A 15,022-nucleotide genomic window follows, 5' to 3' on the forward strand; every position below is an offset into this window, starting at 1 on the left:
ATATCTTATTTTGAAGGAGTTCATGTTTTTTTTCTTTTCTTTTCTTATTGTGGTAAGTTTGACGGAGGGGCTTGCCTCTCCCAGCTCCCACATTCCTTCCACCATGGTAAGAAAAAAAGTTTGTACAGCGAGCTGGAGGTTGTCCACGTTTACAGCATTCAGACACCGCTGCCCAGCTCCACATCTGCAGCCCGGCCCCTCTGCGCTGTGAAGAGCGCACTCCAACGCAGGGCTTAAACTGATTTATGTTTTTAATTTTTTGAATAATAATTTTAAGTTATTCTGCAAACAATGTTTTCCTTTTGCATTGCCCTTTTCCTTCTCATCTCCGGCTCTTTCGTGGAGTGTAACCCCAGTCCTGTGCTTGGAGATGTAGTCGTGGACAGATACTTCATCCCCAAAGACTGCGCCAGAGAAGTGAAAAGCGGAGATTACGTCCGCTATCACTATAACGCAACATTTATCGATGGAAAAACTTTTGATTCGAGGTGAGTCGGTCCACATTACGCTATAATTTACGTTTTTACTTCATTGTCGGCTGCAGAGGCCCTAAAAAAAATCCCCAAAATGCAAAGGCTGGCTGTAGCAGCAAAATGACATTTAGAAATGTCAAAAATACCGAGATAATGATTTACAAGTTCAAGCAAGTTTGCAGATTCCGTTAATGAGGCTCTACATGCACATTCCGCAGAGGCAGCCCTCTCTTGACCCACTTGTGACGTTCCTTTGTTTCCTTCACAGCCATCAGAAAGGAGCAGCTAAAGTCGGCCTGATCGGGGAGGGTCGGCTCATTGCGGGGATGGACAAAGGTCTGCAGGGCATGTGTGTGAATGAGCGCAGGAAAATCACCGTCCCGCCACAGCTGGCCTATGGAAACACCGGGGCAGGTGAGTGCAGAGGTCATGTGTGAACATTATTAGGCACTAATTTGCAAAGGACGTTTTTATCAATAGATTATTGATACCCATTGTAGACTTGTACAGCGCAAAAATGCCCCAACTCAACTCAACTCAATGCAACCCACAGCAGACGGGGGTAGACACATACAATAATTTGGACTGCAATATGGCTGTGGGATGATTAAAGAGTTTGCAGCTGTGAATCTAGAGAAAACAATGTACTGCATAGATGATAATGATTTGGGCTTGTTTAGTTAGATCTTTTTAAAATGTTTTTATAGCACACAAGAGAGTTTCCACTCTAACCAACAGCTCATATCCAGGATTTCAACTTGGCTCCGTAGCAGCTACTTTGTGGCTCTTCTGTTTTAGAGTGTGCATAAATAGCCTATAGTTTTCCTGGCTACCCTAGGTGGGCTGTTTGCATTTCAGATGTCATGCGTATGTGATTCAAATCTACAAACAAACTTGTGTAATCACGTTTTCACAAACTGACAGTTGTCCAGCATAGAAATGCTTTCTGGTTTCTGTAGACAGGCCTGTTGCTTCTTTAGCAGGCTTACTAACTTTCCCCCCTTAAAGACACTATTTGGCAACCCATTGTACCATTATATAGTTTCTGTGTTTATTTGTTTTGTTTTTTTAAGGGTGGTTGCATAGGCAGAGACCACTCTCACTAACATTTTGAACTAGGGCCAGGAGAGGGTTATTCCTAGTAGGCTTTCAAGGGGTAAAGAGTTAAGGTGGCTTCACTGTTCTGTGGTGGTTCGGCTGCAAAAGGCCCTAAAAAATAATAAAATAAAATAAAAAATGCAAAGGCTTGCTGTAGCAGCAAAATGACATTTAGAAAAGTCAAAAATAACAGCTTGGGGGTCATACAACACTTGATAATAATAATATCATCATTAAGTGTTGAAATGCAAACTTAATGGCACTCAAAATGTATCTAAACAAGAGTTATTCTTCTGTATTTGTAGTCGTTAACGTACCGGAAACTAAATTACCAACATCCCATTTCAACTGTAATGTATCACTTACGGAAATGCATGTAAAATCAATGCTTGTGTGGATTTTGGAGCACAGTGTGAAAGCCTTAGTGACCATAAGTTATTTGTTTGTTTTGCTTCCACCCATATCTGTCGGCAGCTTCCACCTAACTGTCATCCAACCTTATTTTCAGGTGACGTTGTTCCTCCAGACGCCACCCTCGTGTTTGACATCCACCTGCTCGATCTGTGGAACACGGCCGACCTGGTTGTAACCACAACCATCACCACTCCGAAAGACTGCAAGCGCTCCGTGATGCGTACTGACTTTGTGCGTTACCATTTCAACGGCACTCTGCTCGTCGGCACAGTCTTTGACTCCAGGTGAATTCTGACTTTGGTGACCGTTTTCTGAAGAAGATAAGATGTTTATTGACTCTTTCTTCAAACCAGCATGAGTTGAATGGGACCAATATTTTTAGGCAATTTTATCCCTAAGTCTAAGTCATCAAATCTTTAATCCAAATCACAGCTCTAATTTGTCTGTGCTGTGTCATCCAGGTATGTTGTCTGTGTGAAGTTGTGTGTTTGACTTTGCGCTTGTATGAGCCCCACGCAGCTACACCAGGAAACAGACACACAACTCCCTAGTAGGTGAGGGTTGGATGATCAAGGGCATGGATGAGGGCCTGCTGGGCATGTGTGTGGGAGAGATCAGAAAAATCGTCATCCCGCCGTTCAAAGCCTACGGAGAAAAGGGATCAGGTGAGGAACTCCGAATTTCATAAAGAGATTGAAATGTTGATTCAAGAAGGGACCGATTGTGGCTGATCAATGTATTTGTGAAGGGAAATCATTTTTACAAACAGAATAAGTCAAATAATTGAGACGGTAACATTAAAGCCGAGGTAGGCAACGTGATTTTGATGCTTAAGGATGCTGCAAAATACTCTGTGAAACCAGAAGTTAAACGTTTTTTGTGGTGTATCACAAACCTTTTTATTCTTTGCAGTTTTGAATAAATCAAAGATGAATAAAAATGAAACTCTTCTTTATATCCAACCACTTGCATGTTGCAACTAGTAGATGTGACATCCAAAATTCTCCACTTTTCTGTCTGCCAGGTAACGAGATTCCCCCTCAGGCGACTCTGGTGTTCGACGTCCTGCTGGTGGACATCCACAACCCGAAGGATAACATCACTGTTGAGAACCAGGTGGTGCCGGAGTCATGCACTCGCAGGTCCGTGGTCGGAGATTACATTCGGTACCACTATAACGGCACCTTCCTGAATGGAGTCACCTTTGATACCAGGTCAGCTCATGCTCTGCTGATTTGGCTGAAGCTTAATTTTCATTTTATATGTGAAATAATACTGCTGTCGCATCACTGCCAATACAGCTTAAGGTTTAAACATAAACTTTCATTTTTGGCCTTTTTATTGTCCCCAGCTACCAGAGGAACAGCACTTACAACACCTACATTGGGATGGGGTACGTAATAATGGGGATGGATCAGGGCCTGCTGGGACTCTGCATTGGGGAGAAGAGGAAGATCACTATTCCTCCACATCTGGCTTATGGAGAGAACGGAGCAGGTGAGTCAGTGTAAAGTTTCCAAGCGTCAGGGAAGTTCTCTCCTCCAGAAAATAAAACCAACTCAAACTGACAGAAATCTTATTATGCCTTAAGGGTGTCAATGCAGTGCATAATAAAAATGTAAAATGGCAGTGTTAAGCTACTACATAATACCTAATAAATCCTATCCTGGCTTATGTATAGATTATAGTACGACACAAAAACTAGACACCAATAACAAATCACATCATTGGCTCATGGACGGTCATAGTTGATGTGCGTTTTTCGTTAAATGAAACCTCTCTATGGTCTCACCAGGTGATGTGATCCCTCCTTCTGCTGTGCTCGTCTTTGACATCCACGTCATCGACTTCCACAACCCCAACGACACTGTGGCTGTCCAGGTCATCCACAGACCCGAAGTGTGTAACGAGACCACAGAAGTGAACGACCTCGTCCGCTACCACTACAACTGCTCCCTCATGGACGGGACGCTGCTCTTTTCCTCGTGGGTCACACAAATACGCACATCCTCATCTCTTTTAACAGCGATTCAAATTTTAGATCAGCATAAGTCATCTTTTTGTTTTGTCTCCTAACTGGCCTTGTACTCAGACACAACTATGGCAGCCTTCAGGACGTCGTCCTGGGCTCAGACAAAGTGATCGACGGGCTGGATCAGGGCCTGCAGGGCATGTGTGTGGGAGAGAGGAGGGTGATAACGGTGCCACCTCACCTTGGCCATGGGGAAAGGGGAGGTGAGATTTCTGCTGTATGACTGATGCTTGTTTATGGCCATAGCACCAGTAAAAGTTGCCATCTTACAGATGTTGACAGTTGTGTTTTTAACTTTCTGCCAGCTGCTGGTGTGCCGAGCAGCGCCGTGTTGGTCTTTGACATAGAGCTGCTGAGCTTTGAGAAGGGCGTGCCGCCTGGTTACCTGTTTGTGTGGCTGGAGGACACTCCTACAGACCTGTTTGAAGCCTTGGACATAAACAAGAATGCAGAGGTGCCACAGGAGGAGGTACGTAGACAACTGTCATTTCACATAGTAGGATTTAAAAAAAGGCAGTGAGGAAAAGCAACATCAGTAGTCCAAGTAACCGTTGGATTTTTTAAAATATGTCTACTGACATCATGTCTGAGTTCCTCCTTTATAATCACATTATTATTTAACATTAGTTTAATTCATGCTTGTCAACTCTGTTCTGTTTTTTTTAGTCTGCAGGCTCACTGAACACGATATGATTTATGAAGTATTTACTGAATTTTCTTTACGCAAACTACAGTGTTGTGAAAAAGTATTCGACCCTCTTATTGATTTCTTAGTCTTTTGCATAGTTCTCACACTAACATATTTGAGATCTATCAAACAAATTTTAGCATTAGACAAAGACGCTGCAAGTAAATAGAAAATGCCGTTTTTAAAAGTTGAACTTATTTCTTAAGGGGGAAAATGTCCACATCTACCTGATCCTAGTGAAAAAGCAATTTCCTAAACCTAATAACTTTTTTCCGCCCCCGACTGCACGGACTGGCACACCTCTGTATATGGCAAGATGCAAGCAAGCCAGTTTAGCCTGCACTTACTAGGCTGTATAAGCCTGCATTTGTTTCCCACACTATACAATTAGTTACTGTTAATGTTTTATGTATCAAAATACTGATTCTTGTACTTTGTAAGATTTTTTTTTTTCTTGTGAAATCGTGATTTTTCTTAACGATAAACGACGACTCACGGAAACGTACCCAACTTACTTTACTGCCATCTGGAGGTGAGACTAAGAACAACGCTGATTTTTTTTTTTAAATTGTAATTTTAAATAATTATTATTCATGTTCGATATTGTTTTCACATAGTGAAACAAGGGTTTTTCTTTGGCGTTAGAACAGGCGAGTGAACGGTGATCACTGACTAATTTGTGACTGATGGTTCTCGATCTCTGTAACTTTAGTTTGCGGAGTTCATCAAGCTGCAGGTGGCAGAGGGCAAAGGTCGCATAAAGCCCGGGCTGACCATGGAGCAGGTCGTCACCGACATGTTCCAAAACCAGGACCGAAATAAAGACGGCGTGATCACAGCCAACGAGCTAAAACTTAAAGTGGATGAGGACAAAGAGCGGGAACAGGCAAGGCACGAGGAGTTGTGATGAGGACAAAAGTGTTTGGTTCTCTCTCAGGGATAAACCTCCAACACAGTACAAAAAAAAAAACGCAACAACCAACAAACAGGCAACAAGAGACTTTTTCCCCCACACGGAGTCATGGTTTAGTGGTTTCAAGTTTTGAAATGACAAAGCGCAGAAGATCTTTTTCACTATCATTTTTTGTGTGTGTTACAAATGTCTGTTTGATTGCTGTAAACAAATAAGCACCTTTATTTGTCCCTGAACACCACATTCATTAAAATGTTTGTAGAAAAACCATTTCCTTTTTTCTTACAATCTGTTGTTTCTTTCCTCACTGTGATCTCGCATCTCTGCTTTCTGCACCAGATAATAGATGTAACCTTAATGGGAATCTTTGAAACAGACAAGAAAACAGTAAAAACGTTGTTTGAAAAGCACCAGCATACGTGTTAAGACTAAAATGCACCGATTTAGTTTCAATTTCTTGCAAACTATTGTTAACAATTTAAAAATATATATTAATAAAGGAGTTATTAGACACCTAATAGAAAGAAATGCTACAGCAGGACTGATTCACAACATAAAACTGCATTTGTTGTTATTATTAGACTTACAGGGTCTTATTATTGCTTTATGATAGTTAATAAGCATAGAAAATCAAGAGGAAATCCTTTTTGTCTTTGGATTTAAGAAAAAGAATATACAGTACATTTAAATATAAACGCTTGCTAGTCCATGTACATCTTCTTATCTTTGAGCACGATATGTTTGAGAAAGCTCAACAAGCTTACTGCATTTAACATACAGCAACAACCCGCTGTGAAGTACTGCCATAGCATAGCAGGATTAATGTGTCTGTGTCCACTGTCACAGACCCAAAACGTTTAAAACACAGAGGTAAAAGGCTGTTCGCTGCACTGTCATAGCGGCATGCTATGAAGAAACTCATGTGCACAGTATGTTTAGACTTGAACTTCAAGTACTCACAGCGTACACAAAGGTAACACGCAGTACACATAAAAACACAGCTTCTTCCTAAAAAAACAAATAAATCACAGGGTAATTATTAGGATTGAAAAACAGGCTGCCTGGACTTATTTTGTAACTTTAGATGTAAAATTTAAAAAAAAAAAATTCTTATCTTTCAGGAATCATTTGAATTTTCTATATCCCAATTTTCTGTATCCCAACATGACTGAGGAATTGCGGTAATGTGAAGTGCTGTCTGTGTTCAGACCAAATATCCCAGTGTAATCTGTCTTCTCGTCTTTCTGGCACAGTCTGAATTTTGTCTCTAGCACAAATGGTTACAAAGTTAGTCATTTAAAGAACACTTGTAAAATGGGCTGGCAGGCTAATGGTTCAGACTGATTTTTCTTTTTGTTGTTGTTTTTACCCGCAGGGCAGCCTGCAAATAAAAACAGGATGTGCTGATAAAGCGGATCGTTTGGATCCTGTGGGTTATGGAGTTAGCACCTCAGTGGATTGGGATCTTGGGTGTTTGTAGGCTTGGTTCTTGAGTGGAGTGTTTAGTGGAGTGCATAGTCCTGCTCTGAGAATGCGGAGTCCTGTGTTATCAACTTCACCTGTCTGTGGTTTTAATGTTCTGGCAGCTCGGTGAGTTAAGCTGAGGTAACACGTGGCCAGTTAGATGCAACACTAGAAAACAGTTTGAATCGGAGCCCAGCCCGTGCCTGTGAAACCAGAACGGTATGTTTTTAAACATCTGCACCGCGTTACAGTGAACACGGGTCCAGAGAGTGATTTGATGTTCAAATATTCAGTCATGAGGTCAGTGAGGCTGTGAGATTGTCCAGCATGCGACAGGGTGAATGCAGTAAATGAGGTAATCCGTGCATTTTTCAGTCCGGATCCTTTTGTGCGTCTTACTTGTTGTCTCTCGACGAGGTAATGTACCTGAGGATGGCGTTTGGAACGTCCATCGTCTCGTCCTTCACCAGGACGATGTCGAAAGAGTTGATGTAAGACTCCTTCCTCTCCTCCACCTGAAACACCAAACAGACAAGTGAGCTTTTAAAACTGATCCGTGTCGAAGTAACAAATCCCAGGACAGCACTACACCGGTCTGACCTGGTCGTTGAGGAAGCCAACGGTGAGGACGTTCTGGGGCTCAGAGACCCCGTCGGCCATGGTCAGATCTCCCAGTGAGTCTCCTAGCAGCAGCACGTTGGGTCGACCCCGCAGCTCTCTGAGGCCGGCTGCATGTGACAGAGCGCCTTCTCGCTTGTTAAAGGTGTGAATCAGTTGACCTTTAAAGGCTTGCAGCACCCCCTTAATAGCAAGAAATGCTGCGTTACAATAAGGTAAGTAAGCTATCACACATCTATTCAAAAGACCAATACAACAAAGATGCATGACAGCTCATGACAACAGTTACAGAGGAAGGCTGGGAAATGAATAACTTGACCAGCAAGATAGACGACCACCTTGCAAGTGTGAATTTGGACTTTTATAAAGGTATGAAATGTGCTAAAAATGCAAAACAAGAGAATTCAAGACACTTCTTCTTCTTCACTTCCTCCCACCATCGACTCACTTCAGTTTGCTTACCGGACTAATCGTTCCACAGACGATGCCATATCTCACCTGCTCCACACACCCCTGAGTCACCTGGACACTGGCAGAGGGAATTATGTTAGGATGCTGTTCGTGGACTACAGTTCAGCATTCAACACAATAATTCCCTCTAAGCTTTTTACCAAGTTGACGGATCTAGGACTCAGCTCATCACTGTGTCAGTGGATCCTCAACTTCCTCACAGACAGACCCCAATCAGTGAGGGTAGGAAAACAAGTCTCCCCCTCCATCTCACTCAGCACTGGAGTGCCTCAGGGCTGTGTTTTAAGCCCCCTGCTGTACTCACTGTACACTTATGACTGTGTAGCCACATCCGACACCACCTCCATTGTCAAGTTTGCTGACGACACTGCTGTTGTGGGCCTGATCTCCGACAACATCGAGACGGCCTACCTGGAGGAGATTAGGAACCTGGAGACCTGGTGCCAGGAGAATAACCTCCTCCTAAACATCAGCAAGACTAAGGAGCTGATCGTGGACTTCACTACAAAGCAGGCGAGGAATTACAAACCCCTCATCATCAGTGGCACGCCAGTGGAGAGAGTGGACAGTTTCCGATACCTGGGTGTCCACATCACTCAGGACCTGTCATGGTCCTGTCACATCAACACCCTGGTTAAGAAAGCCCGTCAGCGTCTCTTCTTCCTCAGAAGACTTAGAGACTTCCATCTGCCACTGAAGGTGCTCAAGAACTTCTACTCCTGCACCATTGAGAGCGTCCTGACGGCAAACATCTGCACCTGGTTTGGGAACAGCACCAAGCAGGACAGACGAGATCTGCAAAGGGTGGTGCGCTCGGCAGAACGCATCATTCAATCAGAGCTCCCTGACCTGCTGTCCATCTACACCAAGCGGTGCAAGTCCAAAGCTAGGAAGATTATGATGGACCTCTCCCATCCCAACAATGGACTCTTCTCACTGTTGAGGTCTGGGAAGCGCTTCCGCTCCCTTAAGGCCAAAACAGAGAGAATGAGGAGGAGCTTCTTCCCCCAGGCTATTCGGGCCCTGAACCAGGTGTAGGACTGGACTCTCCCACACACGTCACTATAAGACTGGACTCTCACACACGTCACCACACGCACCACCACACATTTCCTATAATCCTATAATTCCTATAATTTATAATCCTTATCTTTATAATCTCTTCTGCTATTGGCACATTCTTTACTGTAAATTCCTAAGTTAATTTGTAAATTTTTGTAGTAAATTGTAAATATTGTAAAACTTTTCTTCTGTCATTTAATGGTCGGGCATTGTACAGCTACAAGCATTTCACCCCCATGTCATACTGTGTATGGTTGTGTGTGTGTGACAAATAAAATTTGAATTTGAATTTGAATTATAGTAAATTATTGTACAACTGTAGTTTGCTTAATTGCACAGCACTGGCTGGATCCAACTTCAGCAAGCATTTAGCAAAAAGCAGAGCGAAACTTGAACATGAATGTACTGACTACACGTAACAGTTGAGAAATATGACACGTTTTTCAGTAAAAAGTAAGAAACACAGAAAGGATCCTTTCTAAAAAGCTGTAACAGTTTCTTTCTTTGTAAGGAAAATTTGTACAAAAAACAAAACAAAAACTGAAAATTCCTTTCAAAAAACTACGTGGCAGGTGGTTCAACTAACCAGGTGTGTATTGTCACACCTCTCAAACGTATCCAACTGCAAACTTACTTGCCAGTAATTCCTCGTGCGATGCTGGTTCGTCTAAACTGACTGGTTTGGCTAGAAGCTTAAAGCTTTTAAACCTGGCAAAATGATTCTTTTTTTTTAAGCTTGTGATCCAAGCTTTTACATCCATTGTACTGAACCAGTCAATCAAACTACATGCAGTTCAAGGTGTTTCACAGACGACTGACAAACTGATGATGAGACTTTACAAGATGTGACAGAAGTCAGCTAACGTGCAAAAATAAGCAATTATAAGAGCATAGATTTAAGAAAATATTAATAATAAATCTTATATTTCCTGCATGCCTATTAATGCATGATGATTAATGTTTATTAGAGAAGTTAAAAGGAAAACAATGTGCGTGAAAAGCTTTTGTTAAATATAAAGACAAGTTTGTTCTTCTCAGTTAGCCGCGAATCATGTTTTGTGTTTAAAAACAAAACAAAAAAACATGGACTTGTGCACTAATATGTATGTAATATATTAGTAATTATATGACGTAAAATTACAAATGTATACAGTCATGTCCATCACATGACACGTGTGTGAGGCTGAGTGTGGTTAAACTCACAGTGTGGTCAAAGTCCATGTAGTTGGAGATGATGTGGACATTTGGATGGAAGACGTGGTTCTGTCGAATCACCTCCTCCAAGACATCACCGACCCCGGCGGAGAGGATCAGCAGAGGGACCTGGTGCTCAGCCAGATGGTCAAAAAATACTTTGTACCCTTCCCTTAAGACAGAAACACACCAAACATGACTAAATTAGACCATGAAACATGAAGAAACACCACAGAGGTTAAATAGAAATGTTTCATATAATCTTTACAGTGTTAAACATTGCTTTTGAAAGCATCTGAAACCCAAACACAGCTGATGTTACTGGTTCCCACCTCATTTTTAATAAGTATTTTCGCCTCTAAATGAATGTTTTCATTGCAGAGCAGCTGTACTGTATTAGCTTTGTTGTGACAGTGTAATAAATTGATTTGTATAGACATCACCTGCCTCGAAGAATATTTTAAATGACAAAAAGCTTCATAACTGTAAACAGAGCTGTAACTGTAAACACATTCTTCTCTGTATAAATCAGTTCTGTGTAATTTGAGCTGTGCGTACCTGAGCATGGCACTGGATTCCTTCACAGCCCAGGCCAGCATGTCTTTTCTGATCTTCTGCTGAATCAGCAGCTCGTGGACTTTTGTCCACCTTTAGAGAGCAGAATAAATACAAGATATCAACCATTTAACAACATACATCAGTGTGTATATAAATTACAATTCACTGTATATTATTCAGTATGCTCTGAGGAGGCACTGGAATCAAATGAGTTAATATCTGACACATTTATTTCTTACCACTCAACCATGAGAGGAAGTTTCTCCTCAGCACTCCGGCTAGCATCGATCTCTATGGGATAATAAGTGTTTAACAGCTCCCTCATCTACACAGAACAACAACAGAACACTCATTAATATTATATCCAATCCACATGGCAACAAACATAGTTAAAGTTAACACATTAACCCATGTGTTTGTAAAGCTCTTACCTTTTTAGTGCAGTCTTCATTAATCAGCAGCCTGTTATCCAAGATGTCTAAAAAGAAGACACAAACAAAAACCACACAGGTAAAACTTGCAATATCCATCCAGTAATTTGTATATACATACTGGAATACATCATGGGAACACTTTCAGTGTCTTTGTGCTCACTGTGAGTGGTGGGAACTCTCTTGCTGTTGTGAGCGAATCTGGTCAGTGTCATGTCAAAGTCTGAGATTACCTGTGAAAACAGCAGACACATAAATGCACAGTTACAGTAGCTCCATGTGCTTTTAGGGAATCACTGTAATTCTACCTCTGTACACCATCATACAGGATTTTAAAATCAAACAATTAAGATGTGATTGAAGTGCAGACCTTCAGCTTTTAGGTATTACATTAAGTGTTTAGGATTTACAGCCATTCTTAGACATAATTCCCCATTTTCAGTAATTGGACAATTGGCAGGTAAGCAGCTTCATGGTCAGGTGAGACCTGTTCCCTTATTATTAAAGGATCTCGAGTTGATTCCAAGTGTTGAACCAAAATAAACCTATGAGTGGAATCGCAAAAACTTTAGAGGTCTACAATCTGGTAAGTTCACTTTTTAAGAAAAACTTCATAACATCTCACTAAGTCAAGAACACCTACAGCATAGTGCAAAAGTCTATGATTTTAGCAGTGAAGGCTTTTCGATCCTGTAAGACTCTTGTAGTGAGTTTGCAATCTTCACATAAGAAATCAAAACTCTTCAAATGAGCATTTACAAACGAGTGTTTGTGTGTATAACCTGCACTCAGCGCACTTACCTGCAGGTTTCCTGCACCTGCTCGCTGCATGCAGTGGATCGTTTCCTCCACTCTGCTGCGTTCCCTCATCAGCACCGAGCACTTGGCCAGCTCCGGGATCTGAACAGAAAAGATTCTGGACTTACAATTTACACTCACTATAAATTAAGCTTCTTTTATTTTGCAATGCGGACCCATTTCTACACTGAGGCATTACTCTTTAGTTCAGTGAAAAGCCAACACCCACACACAGGAGGTTATTTATGATAAAAAACAAACAAAAGAAAGAAAACTATTTATTTTGCTCCGTATAATTTCAGCCATCACATGGTAATTTTCAGAGGAGCTTCCTCACCTCAGTTTTCGTCAGCTGGTGCCAAATTGCCAGAACGGTCCGCACTGGCGTATAGATCCAGGGAACGTGATATATCTGCAAGCAGAGCCATAAGAGGTTACTTTTACCTAAAACACCTAGTGAGTTACTTTGTTTATGGTTTTGGATAAGATAAAGTGTTTAATTTCTGGAGAAGTCAATCAGTTTATAGTGTACCCAGCGTAGTGGTAAGACTATACGTCTTTGGAGTGGGAGTTGCAAGTTTGATTCCTGCCTGGGGATGTCTGCATCCAGTAAGACACCACAGACATGAGTGAGAGAGATAAATATGAAAGATATTGAAGAGGTAAAACACACATGCTATGGCAAGGGGGAGCCAGGATGACAGATATCATCACCCACTGATGAGAGAAAACTCTACAATTTTCAAAAGTTTTTTTTTAGGCCCAACTTCATAGATAGTATATAAGATACAACAACTTCAAGCCAATAGGATCGCTTCACTCCACCAGGATATACAAAGTGTTGTTCGGAGAGGTGTAGTAGTATGATAACGAAGAGTTACAAGTATCTGGGGATCCCACAGACGAAAGCTGCAACCACTAAGTACCTGCAGAGGGTCATCAGGTATGCTGCTAGGATAATAAGCTGGCCAAAGGAGGAGAGTAGAAGCCAGTGAAATCATGACCCAGAAGGTCCTGACCATCCATGCATGGTATCACCCCAAGTTGAGCACAGTGGACGGTGTATATATCTCAGACAATTAAGAGTAATGAAACAGGTCATTTGTTCCATGGGAGTAGCCTTGCAAGGTTAAGTTGTTTTGACCACATGGTACCCCTTTCGATATTTTATACTTGATGTGAATTAAGCATGCCCTCAGATTTAAACAAACAAACAAACAAATATGCTGAAAGTCAGTCCAAGGCAAAGTGTTTGATATGTGAAGCGAAAATTTCACAGCAGTTTAAACTTTGGACCATACTACCTTTAGACAAAACCGAGATGATGGAGGAGGAAATGTGAGGTGGAAACACCCCTTTGTTCTTAGTCATGCTTCCCACCATCATAGCGCTATTTACTAAACATTGTATTGGAAAGTTGTCATTCGGGCTTATTCATAACAAGCGAACAGTGGCTGCAAGCTGATTTAACCGAGCAGCCCTCAGTTTTAGTAGTCGATAAAACTCCTGTTTTCCTTTCAAGCAGCTCATACACCTTATGTACCTATTTTCTTTCAAAATAAAAGCATAAATTGGGCCTAAATATTGGTTTCCAAACTGCACTTCAGACTGTGGTTACAGCTCATAACCAGCCTGCTGACAATGCCGTACAAATATGAGCTGCATCTGAATGAATAGACTTCTTTTATGCTGCCAGCAAAAACAGGTTATCATAACACAACCGGTTAAACTTTAACAGCCGATTCAGCGACTACCGACGCGATTACGTAACCGCTGACAGTTACAACTTACCATCTTCTCACGGAGAGCTCAGGCGTCAGCGACGTTTTATCGACTATTCAGAGGGACCGTTAAGAGCACATTGTGTTAAAAACGTCTGAATATCTATGTGAAAATATTTCAAAATCAAATTATATGCAGTTTATACTCCGCTGCTGCTTTCAATTGTTTACATTTCTGCTTGTCACAGACATAGAGCTCCCCCGCGTCTACGCCACACTAACCATGGTTCCGACATGCATTTGTTCCTACTTGATGGTGAGGATATACTGAGGGAGCTGTCACAGTACTAGAATTTCACTAGACGAATATCGAGGCCAAGTTATTAATGGTAGAGATACTGTGACGATAGAAGAAAAAATCTTTATATTTTGCTAGGAAAATGGGAAACATATTAGCGATTTATTTATTGAACCATCTGCTGTCTTAGTCAAGCTTTTCTGTAATTTCTTTAAGCAGACATCTGTTGTTTGCCAAGTTATCTGCTATGTGCAGACACATAATTTTTCATCCACTGACTTAGGAACGTTTTTCATAGATCACAGATTCATAGATCATAAATACCATTCCTCTGGAAATGGTCAGGTTCGAGAGCTGGACGGAAGAAGAGTAAAAAAATAAATATAAATTAAAAAAATCAGCCAGCGGCCAGAGAAAATTTCTTCTGAAGGACCTGAGAAGCAAAATATAAAGAAATGAGGGGTGCCTCAAGACTTTTGCTTTACATTTTAAAAAGGTGCAAAATTCTACAATCAAAGTACTTTGATCGCAGGGACTGGATATTAAGAGTTCCTGAAGTGTAAATATAGTTCACTTATAAGAAAAAAAGACTTGAAAGTACATGACAAGTATTTGAGCACTCTTCCATATTTAGAACATTTGGAGATCTTCAGAATAAAAGTGTGCTGTTTTTAGACATTTTACACAAGAGTACACGACAGCTAAATGTGTCACATGTCACACAGGGCGATCGTGGCTCAAGAGTTGGCAGTTTGTCTTGTAATCGGAAGGTTGCCGGTTTGAGCCCCA

At 41.4% G+C, this 15,022-nt stretch overlaps 2 protein-coding genes across 2 annotated transcripts; one reads left to right on the plus strand and one right to left on the minus strand.

Moving 5' to 3' along the window:
* Positions 1-291: 291 nt before the first annotated feature.
* On the plus strand, positions 292-5,888 carry fkbp10b (FKBP prolyl isomerase 10b). Its single transcript, XM_004567472.6, has 10 exons — positions 292-488; positions 742-887; positions 2,080-2,269; positions 2,505-2,650; positions 3,010-3,199; positions 3,337-3,482; positions 3,781-3,970; positions 4,078-4,220; positions 4,323-4,486; positions 5,418-5,888. The coding sequence occupies exons 1-10, from the start codon at positions 292-294 to the stop codon at positions 5,610-5,612; spliced, it is 1,707 nt and encodes a 568-aa protein (XP_004567529.1). The 3' UTR covers positions 5,613-5,888.
* Positions 5,704-14,212, minus strand: LOC101468929 (7-methylguanosine phosphate-specific 5'-nucleotidase). The gene is made up of 10 exons (XM_004567473.4): positions 14,006-14,212; positions 12,552-12,626; positions 12,218-12,316; positions 11,580-11,649; positions 11,417-11,463; positions 11,225-11,310; positions 10,986-11,075; positions 10,437-10,599; positions 7,683-7,883; positions 5,704-7,597 (listed from the first exon to the last, which is right to left on the minus strand). Exons 1-10 carry the CDS (start codon positions 14,006-14,008, stop codon positions 7,478-7,480), a joined length of 954 nt encoding a protein of 317 aa, XP_004567530.2. The 5' UTR covers positions 14,009-14,212; the 3' UTR covers positions 5,704-7,477.
* Positions 14,213-15,022: the final 810 nt, after the last annotated feature.

Source organism: Maylandia zebra, linkage group LG8 (assembly GCF_041146795.1).
Source record: "Maylandia zebra isolate NMK-2024a linkage group LG8, Mzebra_GT3a, whole genome shotgun sequence".
NCBI classification, from domain to species: Eukaryota; Metazoa; Chordata; class Actinopteri; order Cichliformes; family Cichlidae; genus Maylandia; species Maylandia zebra.

Bases quoted from the DNA above. Each gene is read 5' to 3' on its own strand.
- fkbp10b (XM_004567472.6), top strand. From the start codon at position 292: ATGTTTTCCTTTTGCATTGCCCTTTTCCTTCTCATCTCCGGCTCTTTC. The intron at 2,270-2,504 runs GTGAATTCTGAC...AGCCCCACGCAG, and splicing joins GGCACAGTCTTTGACTCCAG to CTACACCAGGAAACAGACAC. The intron at 3,200-3,336 runs GTCAGCTCATGC...TATTGTCCCCAG, and splicing joins GGAGTCACCTTTGATACCAG to CTACCAGAGGAACAGCACTT.
- LOC101468929 (XM_004567473.4), bottom strand. The intron at 12,317-12,551 runs GTGAGGAAGCTC...TTTTCTGTTCAG, and splicing joins ACCAGCTGACGAAAACTGAG to ATCCCGGAGCTGGCCAAGTG. The intron at 7,598-7,682 runs GTCAGACCGGTG...TTGGTGTTTCAG, and splicing joins TTGGCTTCCTCAACGACCAG to GTGGAGGAGAGGAAGGAGTC.